Source organism: Alosa sapidissima, chromosome 3 (assembly GCF_018492685.1).
Source record: "Alosa sapidissima isolate fAloSap1 chromosome 3, fAloSap1.pri, whole genome shotgun sequence".
In the NCBI taxonomy this organism is placed as follows: domain Eukaryota; kingdom Metazoa; phylum Chordata; class Actinopteri; order Clupeiformes; family Clupeidae; genus Alosa; species Alosa sapidissima.
The window spans coordinates 11,006,727-11,026,774 of NC_055959.1; the positions used below are offsets into that span (position 1 = coordinate 11,006,727).

The following is a 20,048-nucleotide window of genomic DNA, read 5'->3' on the forward strand; positions in this document are numbered from 1 at the left end:
GGGGGGGGGTGGAGATAACATGAGGGTCTAGGTCACACGCAGTAGCCTACACAGGAGCAGGAGCTTACAGCAACTCCCCAAGCCTGGGCTCACTTTTGGTGATGCACTGTAGGGAGTCAACCAGTCTGTAAAAATCCTGTAGTTCTGACTATTTAAAAGTGTTAAGAGCAAACGCAAATGGATCCAATCTGTCAGGCTTCTGGTTTTATGGAGACACTAAACTCAGAGTTACAATTTCTAAACAATAGAGCTCTACTTATACAATTCACTTTAATAGTGTGTGGTGGTTACTGTGAGTCGACTTTACTGCCATTTAAATAAAGAGATGACATCATGGTCAATGGCCCAGTATTCACTACTTTAACAATTACGAAGCACTATCTAAAAGCCTCTTCTCACACCACACACACACACACACACACACACACACACACACACACACACACACAGAGAAAGAGAGAGAGAGAGAGAGAGAACACTATTCAACATTTTCATCAGATAAAGCAATCCTGGTATGTCCTACTCTGCGTGCTTCCACTTACACATTTGCATTTTCTAATCTCTGTTTAATGCGTTCTCTCTCACACATGAGTGTGACACCTTACACACACACACACACAAACACACACACACACACACGCACACTGAATAAAATATGGAACTGAATGGGTGTGCATGGATGGATTGTCACCAAATTTAATCTACTGAGCCCCAAAGCACCGCCCCACCCATTCCTCCAGCTGCCTCTGTGCTGCTATTACACTGGCTGTCAGGCCAGACAAACGATGAACAGAGCTGTCAACACACACACACACACACACACACACACACACACACACACACACACACATACACACACACACACACACATACACACTCACAAGTCCCTCGTGTTAGATTCGGGTTTATATGTGTGTTAAAACCTCCAGTTAAGCTGGGGGTCAGCACTGTAAAATGTCATCTGCATGTGTGTGTGAGGGGGCGCATGCCCTCCATGAGCGGGTGGGAGGCTGGCTAGTGGACGAGGGGAGAGCCACTCACCACAGGACTAACGGTTGTGGACACACACCAACCGATCATAAATCAAGTGATGTCCCTATTTCCACCCACCCACACAAACTTTTTTTTTCCGGACCCACAGTCCCAAGGTGCCCTTGAGTGAGGTAGACTGGCAACATGGTTAAAAAAGCTCCAGAAAACCAGTGATGTGCAACACAGCCCTCTAACCGAACCCAAATGTGCATAAAACACAACAAAGAATCATTTAAACATACTAGATTTCCTCTCTGCTTCCAAGCACAGCCAGAGAGTATTCTCAGTCTCTCAGCAGCGGTACGTGATACACTGATGTTTTTAACCATTCCCTTACAAGACTCTGTCTCTCCTCTCTAGTTTAATATGAGAGGGGAATGAGAGCAATCACCCCGGAGTTGCTCTTTTCTCCCCTCAGCACATCTATATGAAACACAGCAGGGGATTACAATTTAATACTCTCGGTGGCCACCAATCAATCACTGTCCGCCTCACACGGAAGGAAATCAGACCGCTAGCTAAGGCCTTAATGAAAAAATGTATGCTGCAGTCGCAGATAGATTGTGTTGTAAGTGTGTCTGTGTGTAAAAGGAAGTGGGTGCGCACACACAGGCAGGTGTGTGTGTGCATTTACAGACATGTAGAATGCTCCACCTGTCAAGGAGGAGGATTAAGGTGCATGTGCTGTTTGTGTAAAGAAGGGTGTGCACACACACACAGGCGTAAGGTGCCTTTGAGTATGTGTGTGTGTGTGTGTGTGTGTGTGTGTGTGTGTGTGTGTGTGTGTGTGTGTGTCTGCATATGTGTGTGTGTGTGTGTCTGCATATGTGTATGTGTATGTGAATTACTGTATGTGTATTAACAGACATGTGGAATGCCCCCATCAAAGGCATGTCAAGCAGGGGGATTAAAGTGTATGTACAAAAGCAGGGCTGCATGTCAATCTGTTGCCAACAGAAACACAGCAAGGGGTGGCTGCCAGCAATAATCCTAAAGGGAGGAGGGGGGTCTCTGCCATGGGTGTCTCTGTTTCTGTTTTTGTTTTGTTTTGTTTTGTTTTTGTGAGGGGGAGCTGTGGTCAAGAGCCATTCTATTTTTTTTTTATTGCATAAGAACAGCCAAACACAAACAATTCTTGAGTAATGGCTTGAGTAATGGCTAAACTGCTTATATATTCGGCACAGGTTTCGGCACAGGCTCAGGGCACAGGAGGCTGCCCTCTGAGGTTCAGTTGTTTTGTCGGAGCAGACAGACCTGCTCCCACTGACCCTCTCTGGACATCCCCCGTGGTGGAAGAGAAGAGGGGTCTAGTGGAACAGCACCTACCTGTTTTTGTGTTTCCTCCCTTATAGGAGATACGCTGAATGGCGTCCAGCAAAGACTGTTTATCACTGTGGGAGTTGAGCTTGAATTCAGTTCTGGCATCGTCACTGAACTGCGCGATGGCAACCTATCACAGAGAGCGACCGTGAGAGAAAGAGAGACAGAGAGAGAGCGAGAGAGAGGAAGGAAGAGAAAAATAAGAATGACAGATAGAGGAAGAGAGTGAGAGCGAGAAAATAGTGAGTTTTCATCACTCTTTATGGTTTGTTCTTCCATTCCTGGCAACCCCCAGGGTAAATGCGTCTCTCCCTGAGAGACGGCTGCTCCTCCAGCTCTCTGCTGCTCTGCCTCCTTCATCCCTCTCCCAGGAGGCCGCTGGTCCACTCTGGGCCTCCATGCCTATTCATTTGGAGTTGTCTGTCTGAGTTACCATGTCTCTTTGTACTAACTAAGCAATGGCTACGTGGCGGAGGTCCATCTTGCCTTAGTCTCATCTAATTAATAGATCTGGACACGCGGCTTTCTTCATCCGAGAGCTACCCCTTCAGAGTGTCCCAGCCAGTTTGAAGGGAAGACTTGATGATGATCTATGAGCCCTTCTCAGCATGTCTAGACGGGGTGTTTTTTTGTGTTTAATGGTTTGTCTTGGGACTGGGTTAAGTAGTTTGTATTGCAGGAGTGCATCCTTGACTATCACAAGCTTCTTCTCTCTATGTGAGAATAGCCTTTACAATGTAGCTGCTTCAACCATGGTCCAAGTGTTTCATGGTATTGGAAATATCTTTATATAATTTTTCTTCAAGAGAAGAAATTGAGAGAGGTAACCTACATATCTGCTTTCGACGTTTCTTCCGTGATTTGGGAAAAGCCCGTAAAAGTCCTGGCAGGAAGCGATTACATCAACGTTTTTTTGGTATATCCAGTTTTTAATATTTTTTTCCGAAGTGTTTACAACTTAGTGTTAACTAATAATTGTTGCAAACTGGACAACGAACAAAATATTAGTGCATTCCTGGATCTACATCCTTATGCATGCTTCCTGCCAGGACTTTTACAGGCTTTTCCCAAATCACGGAAAAAACGTCGACGCAGTGGTATAGAAGCAGATGCAGAGGCAAGTGTTATTTAAATAAACTCCTTAAAACTCCTGGTGCACTTACAAACTTTCTAATGCCTCGTTATTGGACTAAAGGTCATAGTTGTACTACTGTAGAAGTTTCGTACCATTCAGGGCATTATTAGTGGGGTAATTTACGAGATAAAAGTTGGTTCCATTACAACTGCAGAACGTCATTAGTTTCTGACAGCGCTACTCGACCAGGGTTCGACCAAGGGAAAACAGGTTCTGGGAGGGTGTTTGGCTCGGGGTCATGGTGCAAAGGACCCTAGAAATTACTCCGAACCATCGCTTTAAGCAAACATTTTCAAAAGATGAAGATGACGATGAAGGCAAAAATAAACATTGTTCGTGGGGAAAACATTGTGGGGAAAAAAGTGTTTTTAAAAACAATCAAGTTCCCATTTAAACAATACGATGTGGTGTAGAATACTGAAAAGAAGATATGAGGTGGCAGCACAATATTATTATTTTTTACCTGTGTTCCTTCTAAACCAATCACATCCAGAGATCCGACTGTGCTGTAGAGGAAACGGATGATCTTCTGGAAGTTGTCATCACCGATACTCCACGAGCCATCCACCAGGAAGACAAGGTCTGCTTTGGCAGCTTTACAAACTGGGGTGGCGATGGAGTGGTGATGGAGTGGGAGAGAGAGAGACAGACAGTCATTATTCTCCCTGTCTCACTGCTTTCACACAGACAGGTGCTGATTAATGACAAACTCTCTCACTAGTTCTCCTGCTACTGCTGTCACCCACAGCCACACACACACACACACACACACACACACACACACACACAGCACAGCAGCGAGCCCTTCATTAAGGCTCCGTGTTTCTATCCCTCTCAAACAGGTGCTCCAGCACAAAGCCCAATCTGCCTCCAGGAGGAGAATCTAAAACAATCTTAATGACGGCTCGCGCGCTCTGAGTAAACAAACACTGGTGCACTGCTTTAAATTAGGGGCAAGTTGGATGTGTGAGTTGAATTTCTCAGGCTCGGTGAACGGTTTGGATACATGTGATACCGAATGTGTTCCCAGTCTCCCAGAAAGAGGAGATAGTGAGATCATTTGATTTGTTTACATATCAATTGTGACTAATTATTCGCAGATCCTAGCTGTGTTCCCACACTGTCAAATGCTGTTTATGAATAAAAAGAAACATTTAAAATGGGACTACTTTTCTGAATCATTTTCTGAATCACTCTACCATGATTATATCACTATAATTTCCATAGTTCATTCTTCTGTTGAAACTGGTACTGGCAAGAGATAAAGTATCATGTTGTGGCTAATCATCTCTGGGGGTATCATCATACATACTGCATGAACTCATGAGATACTGATTTAAGAAACTACTACTACTAGAGGATTTTAGCTCATATGTTTGACACTGTGCTTTGTTCAACAACAATCTGTGTTGAATTGTGTTGTTCTGTTCAAAAACAATCTTTACAGACAATCTGTCTGTAAAGAGTGCTTTTACACCATTTATATATGGAGTTCTGCACCCTGAGAAAGGTCAGCTGTCAGCAGAGATCTGCTTTTGGAAAAGGGCACGCTTCGCCCAGCCCTGCGCACCAGCTGACCCAGCCCTGTGGGAGAGGCGGCCAGAGGCTCTCTGCTCCGCTCCCTCTGCCCTGGCTCTCTCACCTTCTTTGGCTGGAGGGAGGGTGGGTGGTGGGGTGGTCGTGGGAGGTGTGGTTGGAGGCTGTGTGGGAGCAGGAACTGTCGAATAAATAAAGAAATAAATCTAATCAGACAACCATAGCGATATCTCTCACACGCATACAGTACATGCAGGGGGGATTAAAAGATGCTGCCTGAAAACTCCAGGGATTTACTACGATCAATTCAGGAGCAAAATCCCAGAAATGTGCATAAATTATCCCCAAATCATGTATGCTAAAGAGATTTAGGGGCTTTGGATTATTCCAGTGGTTGGGGAGGGGAAGCGAGGCTGCTTGCTGAGCTTGAGGAGGGGAGAGGGGGGCGCTTGCATACGTACGTGTGGTGTCAGTGGTGGTGACCGCAGGCCCCTCCATGCCCTGCAGCTGGCTGTAGTGGCTGATCTGGTACTGGGTGTTGGGGAGGAGGTCGTGGAAGCAGTGTCGCGAGGCGCTCCCCGCCACGCTCTCCTCCTGCCGGTGCCCATCTGCAAGACCAGGAGGGAGAGGGGAGTCAGGAACATTCCATCACAGCAGCTAAACTACTGACATGTTACAGAATCACAGCAGCTACAATACTGACATGTTACAGCATCACATCAGCTACAATACAATACTGACATGTTACAGCATCACAGCAGCTAAAATACTGACATGTTACAGCATCACAGCAGCTACAATACTGACATGTCACAGCATCACAGCCACTACAATGCAATACTGACACGTTACAGCATCACAGCAGCTAAAATACAATACTGACACGTTACAGCATCACAGCAGCTACAATACTGACATGTTACAGCATCACAGCAGCTAAAATACAATACTGTCATGCTAAACGTAGACATGGCAGCTAACACTTATCCTTATGAGACGTAGGAGGACACAAATACTGATACATACTCATATTCAGATACTGTGCATATGATATAGTAAAAATACTGTACATATCTGTTCATATTTCACGTGTTTTACTAGTCATCTTGTGCTCTGAGCTCAGATGAAAAGAGCATGTGGTTTGCATGGAGGTTCTCAGTGAACAGTTACTGTAGAGAGGTTCCAGGTTACTGGACATGAAGGGCTAATAGCCGTCATTCTTCACCTACACTCATGCAATTATTGATGCAACGAGTGGCCTGCAATGAGTCATCTGTGGAACCGATGAATGGTGGCAGCACTTGTGTCGAGGGTCAGTCGCGGGTCACTCGGGTGACTGTCTGTGAGGAGGGATGGATTCCCCAGTCCTTCTGTTGCATCTTTGGAATGAGAGTTGAATGGGAGCTTGTGTGACTGTAGTTTCAATTCTCGTATTCTACACTTGTGCAAAGTGTAAAACCTGCTCCTCTCCTCCACCAAAGAGGTCCAGAATATCCCCTCTCTGCACTTGTTTTGCTAGTGATTTACTATCTGTACAAATGAAGGGAAATGAGTGATTTGCATTATGGCTGGAATTCAGAAGCAATAGGATAACCAAACTGAAATGTTCACCATCAAGTTTCCCGTTTCCTTTTCAAACTGCGTTCTTCAGTCAACCTAAGTCCAAACAGTGGATATAAACTCCCAGGCACTTCATAAAAATAGATTTATTATGAGTGATCATTTTGCACACTTCCATGTGAGTAGGACAGTAAAAATTGACCCCAGAAAATCTCAATCGCTTAATGGGAACGACCAAAAATATCCTGGACAAGCTTCAGGATTGACTGATTCAAATGATAAATATGACATTTGTTTATTCAGGGTTTTGCAGAGGGGATGTCAGCCTTCCCATTTCAGCAGCTGCAGTCCAAGCTCATCAAACTTTCACAAGCAAAGTCTTCCAGCGACACAACAGCTGACATGAGCGAGCCACGACACAAGTTGCCTTTTTCATGCAAGCCATGTAATCCCGTAATACTTTTTCGATGTCCATTTAGAACCGTATTGCAGAAATATCCTGTTTCTCAATTTATTCAACATTTTCAATGAACCATCTATTCTGCGGGTGAGTATTTGGGTTTTGGAGACAAAATGTGAGTCCAAATCCTGGAAAGATCCTGGCGGATGATTTGTGTTGTTTCGGGGGGCTACAGGACTTTCCGTCTCCTGCGTAAACTATGGAAGACGAGCAGGTAACACGAGGTCTTCTCTGGGCTCCTCGTCAGCAGTGCCCGGCCAGCTCGGCTCCCTCCAAGCCAGAACAATCCGGGCAGCAGCCGGCTGAGCACTGGCACACGGGCTGGGAAAGGATCTGCTTCTAATATCACAGCTGCACAGCCCTCGGTCCAGCGCTCACGGCACCGTGCCTGAGCACACCCGTACGGAGGAGACTGAGGGGGTGTGGGTTTGGGTGGGGATTTTTCAGATAAGGGGAGAGAGCCCAGATGAGTGGAGCAATAACTGCATAATGTCTCCTGTGCCTTGCAACATGGGCAGAACAAAATGTCAGCAAAAAGCTCACATTGCACAACTCTGAGATGGTGACAAGACCTCCTGGCTGATAATGACGTAATCAGAAATGCATTAAAAAGCATTACACCCAAGCCGTGGTACATGTGATATCTTAAAAGTACAGTAGCACATATAATGTGGGACTTTATCTTATCTATCAAACTTATGTGTAAAGTTAGTAATATACAGGCGATAGTGGGACTCACTGAGTGGCGACTCGATGGAGACTCTGTAGAGGGAGGCCTGGGCAAGGGGCTGCCACTGGACACACATGCTGGAGCTGCGCACTTGGTACGTGCTCAGGCTCCTCACAGCCAGACGCACTAGGGAGACAAAAAAAGAGCGAGATGTATGAGAATTAGGACCAAAGAGACAACACATGTGAACATTTTTACCAGCTGTACTGACTAACTTTCATTTCATTTCTCATTTCCAAATTACCGCTGGAACTCAGACAGATAAGTTATAAAAACATTTGTAAGCAAAATAGTGAACAGGAGTCTTTGAGTTCAACCTCTCCAACGCACAAGATCTGCAGAAGTCCTTTGTTTTTTTTTTTTTTGTTTTTTCACAGAATGGTCGCACTCCAAAAATCTTTTCTTTCTTGCTTTTAATCCACGGCTGAAGGTCCCTTGAGCAAGGCACCTAAGCCCTCACTGCTCCCCGAGCGCCGCTGTTGTAGCAGGCAGCTCACTGCGCCGGGATTAGTGTGTGCTTCACCTCACTGTGTGTTCACTGTGTGCTGAGTGTGTTTCACTAATTCACGGATTGGGATAAATGCAGAGACCAAATTTCCCTCATGGGATCAAAAGAGTATATATACTTATATATACTTATACTCAGTAAGGTGAGGACGGATACCAAGCTCACACCAACGTCTGGCGCTCCACTGAAAGCATTCTGGTCAGGACGCACTGCGGGAGCAGGGCCCAGAGACTCAGGCCTGCAGGCAAGCTGGAGCTGGAAACGCACAAACCGTACTAATGTCGTGTGTACAAACCCAAGCCCAAATGCCATGGAGAAAAAAAAAACACAACAGACGTCCTTTCCGATTAGTGTGATCGTCAGTGACACAGTATCGAGCCGGAGCACATGGTTCACATTAGCGGTGGAGAACCAGTGGTGCCGTTTTGCTTTCGAGAGTCCACAGGAACTCCTCGGGGCCAAACAATCTTCAAGAACCCACACATATGCAACCCAACACGGGGGGAGAAACTCAAGTCTCACTGGAGCGAACACGCCTATCACATCAATGCACCCTTCATGAATATTTTGATGGAAGTGTAGACAGGGTTTGCATGAGCACCAAGCTCCTTCTCTGAGCATATGGCCCCATGTACTGGATCTACAGGGAGTAAATAATGCATGTAGCAACTCCACGTAAGGTGTTTTAATGAACCGCATTCATGCATGGCAAACTTCTGGCTCTGTCGGTCGACAGCAGAAAAAGAGCAGTGAGAGAGAGAGTGACCATTGTGTGATTAATAATTCAAAAGCCAGCGCTGGGCTGGAAACGCATGCCATACTGCGACGCCTCGCTGGTGATGTATGCAGATCGCATCATAAATTGTGCATTAGGACGAGGCGCGGAGAGACGCAGAAGAGGCCAGAGAGAGGTGAGGTGTCCACCAGGTGAGGTGAGGAGCGCGGTGGCGTCAGGTAACACCTGTCTCCGAGAGAGCTCCTGCTATCACACTCAAACTGACACTTTGACTCCTGATCTATAACAGGTACAGTTCAGCTCACCGCTCTATAGACTGGAGTTACCGTATATAAGCCTTTGATCTACTCTGAAGAAAAAGTAGGAGCTACTAGGTAGAAGTAATGTGAAATAATGACAGTTTTACGATTATCTGAATCCTTTTATTAACCACTTCATTCATATTTATTATTTAAGCAATACGCTTGTAATTGCATACTGCACTATCTTGATAAAATGCTATCATTGAGCCTTCAGTGATGCATAGTCAACAGCCATCAGACACACAGATCCCAGATGCACCCCTCCCCCTCCCCTCCCCTTACACCCCCCATCATCACAACAGATCAAGTGAGAGCCCAACTAAAGACACTGTGCATCAATAAAGCAGCGGGGCCTGACAGACTGTGTCCAAGGCTACTCAAGGCCTGTGCTGCTGAACTGGGGGAGCCACTGAAGCACATCTTCAATTTGAGCCTACGCCTTGGACAAGTCCCAACACTGTGGAAGACATCATGTCTCACCCCTGTCCCTAAGAAGCCACACCCTAGTGCGCTTAATGACTACAGACCTGTCGCTCTTACATCACATGTGATGAAAACAATGGAGTGACTGGTCTTAGGTATGCTCAGACCCCAGGTACGCCATGCACTAGACCCGTTACAGTTTGCATACCAGTAGAAAGTGGGCGTGGACGATGCCATCACTTATCTTCTACACAGGACACATTCCCACCTAGACAAGGGGAAAAGTGCTGTGAGAATCATGTTCTTTGATTTCTCAAGTGCTTTTAACACCATCCAACCCCTCAGACTGGGAGACAAGCTCTTGCAGATGGGTGTGGACGCTCACCTGGTAACCTGGATTACAGATTACCTGACCGAGCGACCACAGTTCGTCAGACTGAAGAACTGTCTCTCTGACACTGTGATCAGCAGCACCGGAGCGCCACAGGGAACTGTGCTCTCTCCAGTCCTGTTCACCCTGTACACATCTGACTCCTGCTACAACACAGAGTCATGCCACATGCAGAAGTTTTCTGACGATACTGCAATTGTGGGGTGTATCAGGAACGGGCAGGAGGAGGAGTACAGGAGCCTGGTGGAGGACTTTGTGCAATGGTGCAAACTCAATCATCTTCAACTCAACACTTCAAAGACCAAGGAGATGGTGGTGGATTTTCGCAGGTCTAAGCCCACTCTGCTACCAGTCCCCATTGATGGGGTCAATGTGGAGGTGGTAAGCACCTACAAGTATCTGGGTCTCCACCTGGACAATAAACTGGACTGGTCAGCCAACACTGACGCACTCTACAAGAAAGGGCAGAGCAGGCTGTACTTCCTGAGGAGGCTGCAGTCCTTCAATGTGTGCAGCAAGCTCCTCAGGATGTTCTACCAGTCTGTTGTTGCCAGCGTCCTCTTCTATGCAGTGGTATGCTGGGGAGGAAGCACAAAGAAGAAGGATGCGGGGCGAATTGACAGGCTGGTAAGGAAAGCTGGCTCTGTAGTGGGAGCTGAACTGGAGTGCATCACTTCAATATCTGACAAAAGGACCCTGAAAAAACTGATCAACATCTTGGACAATGAGTGTCATCCACTCCACAGCACTATTGTTAAGCAGAAGAGCCTGATCAGCTGGAGACTTCGCTCACTGCCTTGCACAACAGACAGACTGAGGAAGTCATTTGTCCCCAGGGCCATTGAACTGTTCAATGCTTCACTTAAGGGAAGAGGAGAGAGAGACTTCTCTGCATAGTCTGTCTGCCTCTTCACCCCCTCCATGTTTGGATACTGTCTGTCCACTATAGCCACTTTTTACCACTGTCTTTCTGCCTCACTGTTTGCGTGCTATATTAGCACATTAGCACATATGCATAACCCCTCCCTCCATGCCATAGCCGAACTGTGGCCACACTTATACCTTTTCTTAAAATAGTTATATATATAGATATATAGATATATAGACTCTATTCTTGCACTGTTGCACTGTTGGACTTACTCATTTGCACTATCACCATGACCACTATCACCATGACACTCACTCACACAGAGGACCTTACCTTACCTCACTATGCACAGAGAATCACAGGCTCAGTCCATGCCTCAGTCATTGCAAGCGCCTCTTGATTGATTAATCACCACTATGTGGATACTGTTTAATTAGAATAGTAGAATAGTAGAATTAATTTAGATTAAGTGTTAGTTAGTATAATTTGTATTTTAGTATATTTAGTATATTATTTATCTTCTACTGTCCTTATTGCTTAGTTGTGTTTTTATATTATATACTTTAATTACTTTTTCTGCTATTAGTGAATGTGTGTGTGTTGTCTGTATGCTACTGAGACCTTGAATTTCCCCTGGGGATTAATAAAGTATCTATCTATCTATCTATCTATCTATCTATCTATCTATCTATCTATCTATAACCCTGAATAAATATTCACATTTTGTGTGTTCCTTGTGGCATTAATGTATTCCTCTTAAGGATTCTGGACAGAGACAGTGGTAGTAACCATTTCGAGAAGTCATTTCATTCCGTCAGCTGAGGAGGTCTGCCTGCCCCTGCTTGCATTATGTCACTGAGCTGAGAAGCCAATGGCACTTACTCTCATTGCCTTTGTTACAGTGTTATAGACAACTGTATCAGAAAAACATTCAAACACATTTACTTCTGAACATTCTAAATGAAATTCGGAATAGCACTTAGCTTGCTCCCTATGCTTATGTCATCCGGCAAATTTCATTATAGAAAAGAGATATTACTAGGCCAGATGAATTGAAGCAAGTACTGTCAAAGATGCTTCCCAGAATCCTTAATTTGGAGCGGGACCGCGACATATTTTCCCGGCATTCCGCTGAGCGAGAGCAACGCTGGAGCACAGAGCCGGCTCGAGTGTGGAGCGGAACGAAAGCCCACGGAGCAAAACACTGTACCGAGTTTCTGCTCTCCCAGCTCTCTCACGCGGCCTGACCAGAAGGTCACGCACACTCTCCTTCTCCTCTCCAAGGCATCAATAAACTTCAATCTACCTCCCCCCAATCGAGCACATCAAAGGTATAAACTCTTTTGTACATTATCATACTGCTGGCTATACACTTTTTAAAATGCCACGACTTTTTTTGCAGACACAGATAGTGATGTACTTTTATTCATCAGGCAGATTGTGGCTTGCTTGTATGTGGGTGGCAAACCTTGCATCTTGATATATGGCTGTGAGCCCCCACAGGAAACCAATTTACTTGCTGTATTTTGATAAGGCCAATCCAGTCAAATGTGAACCAAAGGTATATTTTTGTGCAGCAGTCTATGCCTATCTACATTTACAGGCTCCATCCATCTCATCTCATCTCATCTCATGGTGTCAGCTCTTGACCATAATTACACAGGTTATTATTGTATACAGGTAACACTCAGATGTGCTATTTATGTGCCAACAGACAAATTCACACTCAATAATGTGTTATTCCAACCAACTGCTCCAGTCCTACAATTGGCTCACACAGACAATACTGTGTTGGCTGAAAACTCCTAATCTTTTGAAACATTGCCGGAAGGTGGATTTACTGAATAAAACCACCCATCCAACAAAATAGCAAACACAAACTCTGTTCCTATTAACAGTTGGCTGATGGTACTGATAGGAAGTGCACTGAAATGTGAGTTTAATGGCTGGTGTAGAGTAGGCTGTTAAAACACCTTAGCCTTTCATTCTGGGAACCCTCCTCTCCTGTCCCCTAAATGAAACTGTATTTTCTGCCCCAATGTCACCCTTTATTAGATACTTTTTATAGTGTCAGTTATCACCTAAATGTCTTGTTAATGCAACTTGAAATAAAGAGCCATGTAAGGCTCTTAAGAGACATGGGTCAGAGGTCTTGTGGATGGATGGATGGATGAATGGATGGATGGATAGATGGATGGATGGATGGCTATATGGATGAATGGTTAGATGGATGGATGGGTGGATGGGTGGATGGTTAGATGGATGGATGGATGGCTATATGGATGAATGGTTAGATGGATGGATGGGTGGATGGTTAGATGGATGGATGGATGGATGGGTGGGTGGATGAATGGATGGGTGGATGAATGGATGGGTGGATGGTTAGATGGATGGATGAATGGATGGGTGGATGGTTAGATGGATGGGTGGAGGGGTGGATGGAGGGGTGGATGGATGAGAGAGGGTTCTCCTGCGTTGGTAAGCACAGGGGTGTGTGGAGGGAAGACTAGGGGGGTCTTACATGTCCTGCCGGTGCCCTTCAAGGGCTCACTCTGGCCAGTGGCGTACGTGGCGACGACCTTGATGGCGTACTCAGTGTCAGTCTGGAGATTGTACAGCAACCGAGTGTTCTCATCATCACCCACTGACGTCATAGTGGGCGCTGCCGAGTCTGCATGACACACACAGAGAAGGAGAGGGCTGAGGAAAAGCATCCGGCCATAAAGATATGCACAAGACAAATGCTCACCTAATGATCCATACACTGCATGTACAGAGTTGAGTATGTAGTCGCAAAGACAGAGATATATCTATCAAACAAGAAACATTAAAAAGAAAAAACTTTAGATTTTATTTCCTTTATGTCCAAATACTATCCATGGCATTCTGTGTGTGCTATTCACTCAAAATCCTTGAATTCAGTAACAGTTTGGCAGAGTTGGAACCCAATCTGACTGAGTGGTGTGTAGGGCCTGTACGATTAAGGGAAAATAGCTAATCTAATATCTAAAAGACCATTTCTGCAATTTATCTTTTGAAAGTTATGCTCCACTTCAATGTTCAGTATAATACACTTCTTGACTGAAATAGTCTTTGACTTACTCTTGTCTTATGAGGCAAGGCCAGCAATAGCTCTGCTAGCTTTTTTTGCTGTACAGTCATCGTCCTGCTGTCTGTGGTGCTTTTTCAAGTTCCTACATGTTAGCTGTGTTGCCTCAGGAGGACAATAGGTTTTCATACCATCTTTACACGCTTATTTGTGCACCACTTCTGGTAAACCCAAAATATGTGCAGAAATCATAATCATCACAAGCTGTGCAAGGAGTTGCAGCCTTTCGCGATTTGCTCATTTCATTAGTTGGCTATTTCCATTTTATTAGTTTGTTCTGTCTGTGTAAAGCACATTGGATAAACGATTATGTATGATAATGTGCTATACAAATAAATGTGTCTTTGACTTTGAATTTGAAATTGCAATTTCGATTTAAACAACATTGTTTAATCTTTCAGCCCCAGCGGCGTGTTCCGGGCTCTTACCTGAGCTGGGCTGGTAGAAGATCTTGTAGCCTTCCGTGGGGAAGGGTGCCGGATCCCAGGTGATGCGGAGGCGGTCGTACCCCTCCTCTGACACTCTGAGGTTGCTGGGGGCGGCCAGGGGCACTGCGCACAGGGCAGGAAAATGTATGGGCGGTCAGACAGGAAGCCAGGCACTCGCTCAGTCAGTCACATGATACGGTCACACAGGATGTCAAGCCATTGCACACCTTGAGGGCACGCACTGGTTGAACCAACAGCTCATGAATATCATGAAAGTAGACTGCACAGGCACACACACACACACACACACACACACACACACACACACACACACACACACACGCGCACACACACGCACATACACACACACACACACATCTATCTAACACATCTATAAATATGGGAAAACCTTTTACTGGTGTAAATGGGTTGAGGTGGATGAAAGCTGCAAATGGAGAGTGAGAGTGAGTGTGAAAGGGAGTGTGAGTGTGTGTGTGAGTGAGTGTGTGAGTGAGGGGAGAGGGGAGTGTTTGACACAGAGAGTCTGGTGGCTTTCTCAGGGCAGGTGTGTGAGACCGACTTGACAGAGGATGTGTGAGATAGACACAGCGCTCCATGAGTGGGTGTTCTGTGTCGGAGTGTGTGAGTGTGTGTCCCAGTGGTCAGTGAGTGTAAATGAGATGAGGGTGTGTGTGTGTGTGTGTGTGTGTGTGTGTGTGTGGCTCTCACAGGTCTTTCCTCTGGAGGAGAGAGCGAAGTTGCTGTGTTCTCCATCCGTGTAGACAGGGATGACGGTCACACTGTACTCCGTGTCAGAGAGGAGAGGCTGCAGAGTCACAATCCTCTGGGAACCTGGAACCAGCATCTGCCATAGAACAACAGAAATACATTACACTCATGTGAATAATGTGTGTGTGTGTGTGTGTGTGTGTGTGGGGGGGGGGGGGAGGGGGGGTGATGTGCGGGTGGGTGTGCATGTACGTGTGTGCATGTGTGTGTGTGTGTGTGTGTGTGTGTGTTTGTGTGTGTACGTGTGTGCATGTGTGTGTATATGTTTGTGTGTGTGAGTGCGGGTGTGTGTGTGTGTGTGTGTGTGTGTGATCTGACTGACTGACTGATTCTTGCACATAGCTGAGTGCAGACGAGGAGCTAGATTTTAAAGACGAGACACTCTTCTGTAACTAACCACCTCCAACAACTCCCAATATGGGAAAAAACCCACTACAGTTTGTATTCATCACATCATATTAAGCATTACACTGCACACTGCACCTAAGTAGGAGATGGTGCAGTGTTGGACTGGAGCTGTCCGGCTGACCTGTGGTGCTGAATTCTCCCATGAATCTGGGCTGAGCTCCGCTAGCGAGCAGGAGGAACTTCCTCTCTCTTTGGAGCGTGTCCTCGCACGACTCCCCACCTAGTCCTCCTCCTCCTCCTTCTGCTGCGGCAGATGCTCGAGCGTGGCTTTCTACAGCAGGTGCTGTCGCTGTGACCTAAATGCTACTTGAAAAGATAATGGAATGCCTTTCGTGCCTTTTGTTCCTGCGCCCATCTCGTTTTATCAGCCTGCCGCCTGACCCGCAGCGACTGCGGCTGGAAATTAAAACGGGGGGTGGTGGGTGGGGAGAGGGGGTGGGGTGTCGCTGTCAGCTCCTCTGTGCCCGGGCGGCTACAGGGCTGCACACCAAAAGAATTCTTGCTGGGACTGAAAAGCGGCTTGGGTGGCTGTCATTAAGGCAGTGACTATGTTGAGCGACTATGCTGAGAGTGGAGAATTCCACATTTTCGCCTTGTAAATTGGCCTCGGATCAGTTTCAGATCGTTCTGGTCCCCACGCCTAACCTGAGAGATTACATTCAGTACCACATGTATTCATGAGGTACAGTAGCCACTTTCATAGCTACTTTTGAATGATTTAATTGCTATTGGAATATGATCTTATCCTCAACAAGAAGCGTGTACATACTCAGTGGTCAAAGTCACACAACTGTTGCAAATAATACATGCAATAATGCAGCGTGATGTCATTTGAATTAGTGTCTGATTCTGCCGCTGACATTCGTGTTAAAAAAGTGAGGTGGGGGTTTGCTGCCTAGCACCAGGTGGGTGACTCTTCCACAGCACATCAGGTAATTTACAGTACATACACACAAATGTCATGCATTATTCAGTGAATCTTCTACGTATTCTTCCATAGCACAAGGACAAGCTCAATCCAGAATTTTCCTCACAGAAAGCAGAGTGTACATAAAAGCAGAATGGATACAATACTGGATTTCCAATTCAAACGTGCTGCTACAACAAAGCACATCTGTTTCCATGCAGCATAAGATTCAGGGTGGTATGTGTGTGTGTTCCTGAGGGATAACACAAATATGTGTCCCCGAAGACTTTGACGTTTGAACACACACACACACACACACACACACACACACACACACACACACACACACACACACACACACACACACACATGTTTATATGGAAGAGACTCTTGAAGGTGGCAGTGACATAAATGCAGTTCCCTTTTGACTCTGGAGTCAGAGCCCAGTGCCAGAGAAATCTCTGGGAGAAATGGTTTGATGGGTCAGAGCAAAAATCTCAAAGCTAAATGTCAGTCACTGAGAAAATGCCTTTTTTTCTGCCTGGTGCCACAATGGTTCATGGGGTAAATATTAGTCTACTACACAAAGAAAGAGTCCACTGTGGTTCTCTGACTCACAAAACATCATCAAGACAGTTGACTGACATATGACAAGATAACTGAAGTCATACAGCCATAAATACATTCAATTGCACCTATGCCTGAATACTGGCTGTATGCCCCTGACTTGAAAACAAACTTATCAACAGAATGTACTATGCTATAACTCTAATTTGCTTAGAAACTCCTTTTAAAGCAGTATGTGGTATGTAGTGTATAGCAATTAGTATCTTGTGTAGCAGTGGGCTGTCTCGCTTATATAGCTATGGCACCTTAAGAGTACAACTAAAGGTTGTTCTCTGCACTCTCTTCTTGTCTTCCTATAGCTGACTGACACCTTAGTCCAAGCTCAGTTGTACACTGACTGTTGTGGAAGTGTTGCCGGGTAACAGGTTGAGGGGATGTGAGCACACTCACCACCTCTTCTCCTACATCTCCACTCTGGCTCCTGTAGGACACCTTGAACTTCTCCACATTCGTGTCCTCTGTCTCCCAGCTCACCCGCAGGCTGGACGCTGTCTCGTCATCCACAACAATTTCACTCAGACCAAAACGAGGCTCTAAGGGAGATGGAATCAACACGGCATTGGAACAATACTGGGCACCGGACACACACCACAGGAAACTGAAACGTGCTATCATGGCCATCAGCTTGACCAAAGTCGAAAAGCTTGCCAATTCTTAGTCATACTGGTGAGTTGAACGAAAGGCTTTCTGGCATATTCGTGTGACCCATATGCAAAGGGTGGCCAAAAAACAAAGAGCAGACCAGAGCATCTGATGCCATATCGTTAGTCATGAACATCTGGATGTTCTGGTCACAAGGCATAAAACAGCTTGTTAAGGTCTGATTACCTCTCAACAGACTGACTACCAGACCAATGAAAACAATAGTGTGCTTTAACAAAGTCCATGATGGAACAGATACACAGATGTGATGGAGGAAATACCTTTCCTCTCACACTAGCCCTTCAACAGACAAATACTCTACAGAGACAGAGAGAGAGAGAGAGAGAGAGAGAGAGAGAGAGAGAGAGAGAATATACATTCACAGGACTACATGTAAAATCAAATACTTGCTTTATCACAGCTGACAGTATGAAGCTCTCACAGAAGTGTGTTGTGACCCATGTACATAAACCGTAAACAAGTACACAAGCCAGAAGTGAAAGTGCATGCTTTTATAGGTAACAAGCCATTCTGTTCATTAGACCAGTGGCAGCCATAATGACTTACCTTCTGTTGGTGTGGCAACAGTAGACCTATCCACTGGATAATAGACACATGGAGAGAAAAGACAAACAAAGTATGAATGGAAATATCGAGATACTGACTGAAAAAAGCAGAGAGGCTTTCAGTAATTTAACGGAACTGAACAGATAGATGGGTTTATGTCTTCAGCATGAACCTTGGCATGATGCTTTAATCTGTGGTGTCTAATCAAACTTATTTGTTTAATACAAACGACAAAATGAATTGATTCAACTTCTTTCTGAGGACCTTGTCATTCACTTCCATTTAAAGCTGAGAATGTGGTGAAGAGTAATGAAACAAATCTCTCTAGTCTCTGCGCTAGTAGATTAGAGTGCTTCTCTCACTTGTGGTTTCCAGGATAGAGACCGCCTCGCTCTCCACCTCGTCGCTGTAGGAGGCCGAGAGGAACACCTCGTACTCCGTGCGCTGCTCCAGCCCCGTTAGCAGATACGTGTCCTTGTCACCAGGCACAACCACCTGCACAAAAGAACATCACACTCAACCACTTAAAGAAAGACAATTCACAATCCAGAATGGCAACAATGTTAGAACCGCAAACCTTTTCAATTGATATCTTCATGGAAGGGCGTTCTAATTTCGAACGGTATGGGTGAATACCAAGACTGAACGGCTTAAAAAGGTACTGTTTCTCTTTATGCAGCCTTTTATGGCAAACACACCAACACATCCATAATGCAGCAGGATGCATTGGAGATGAAAGGAGTGTGTTGGGGGAGTGTGGGGGAGTGTGGAGGGCGGCAGCGGCCCAGCGTTCTCCTGCGTCCACTTCTCATCCGAGTTATGATTTTCTGCTCCGCTGGCTCTCAGCAAACCTATCGACCAGCAGCACTATCTCTAAAGAGCAGAGGTTCTCAGGGCCGCCTCGGCAGGCTCCGGACCATGAGTCACACACGGCTCAGGGAGAGAGAGCAACACTTCCCACCTTCGCTGCCCGCTCACCACCCTAACCCCTCAGCCACCTCCTCTGGGTCCCAAATACAACACCAAGCAGGGACACCGGAATCCCCACAGGCGAAAGCCGACGACAGAGATTTGAGGTGCTGACTGACCGACACTGAGGTAAATTGTCGAGCAGTCGGGTTGAAACTACTGTAGATGTTTAACTCACTAAATCGCACACACTATAGCTTGTTTTCATATGACTCCACAAAGGGGTGCGCTTTGGCCCAGATGGAGGAAAGAACCTATTGTCTTTAACTCCAGCTTCCTACCTTTAATGAAATTCAAAGTCAGCTTCAGAGCTGAATGAGCTCATCAGCTTTTAGTGGATCACTGCAACAAAACCCCCAGAGTCATGGAACATGTCTCTCATCGCTATTGGTGCGTCCAGATGGTCCCTGCACTGAGATTAACTTACTCAGTGTAGTCAGTGCTGTAATTTAGTCCAATCAGGAGATGTATTGCTTCGTCAGCACTTTAATTAAAATCTTCACCTCTACGTGAACCGTATCACAACGGCACATGACCACAGCTGTTGGGACTTATAATGAGGGACACTTTTTAATAGCTCTGCCTTGTAATTCAAAACCCC

The 20,048-nt window shown here is 45.7% G+C and overlaps 1 protein-coding gene across 4 annotated transcripts in view; it reads right to left on the reverse strand.

Moving 5' to 3' along the window:
- col14a1a (collagen, type XIV, alpha 1a) overlaps nucleotides 1-20,048 on the reverse strand; it is an 83,594-nt gene that overhangs the window by 33,906 nt on the left and 29,640 nt on the right. For all 4 annotated transcript variants that reach the window (XM_042085743.1, XM_042085742.1, XM_042085741.1 and 1 more), the window contains 11 exons: nucleotides 18,841-18,973; nucleotides 18,479-18,511; nucleotides 17,660-17,802; nucleotides 15,268-15,403; nucleotides 14,539-14,661; nucleotides 13,523-13,672; nucleotides 7,783-7,899; nucleotides 5,485-5,631; nucleotides 5,130-5,204; nucleotides 3,951-4,090; nucleotides 2,359-2,482 (listed from right to left, as the gene is read on the reverse strand). In XM_042085743.1, coding sequence (XP_041941677.1) covers nucleotides 2,359-2,482; nucleotides 3,951-4,090; nucleotides 5,130-5,204; nucleotides 5,485-5,631; nucleotides 7,783-7,899; nucleotides 13,523-13,672; nucleotides 14,539-14,661; nucleotides 15,268-15,403; nucleotides 17,660-17,802; nucleotides 18,479-18,511; nucleotides 18,841-18,973 — 1,321 coding nt within the window. The remainder of the gene's footprint in view (nucleotides 1-2,358; nucleotides 2,483-3,950; nucleotides 4,091-5,129; nucleotides 5,205-5,484; nucleotides 5,632-7,782; nucleotides 7,900-13,522; nucleotides 13,673-14,538; nucleotides 14,662-15,267; nucleotides 15,404-17,659; nucleotides 17,803-18,478; nucleotides 18,512-18,840; nucleotides 18,974-20,048) is intronic.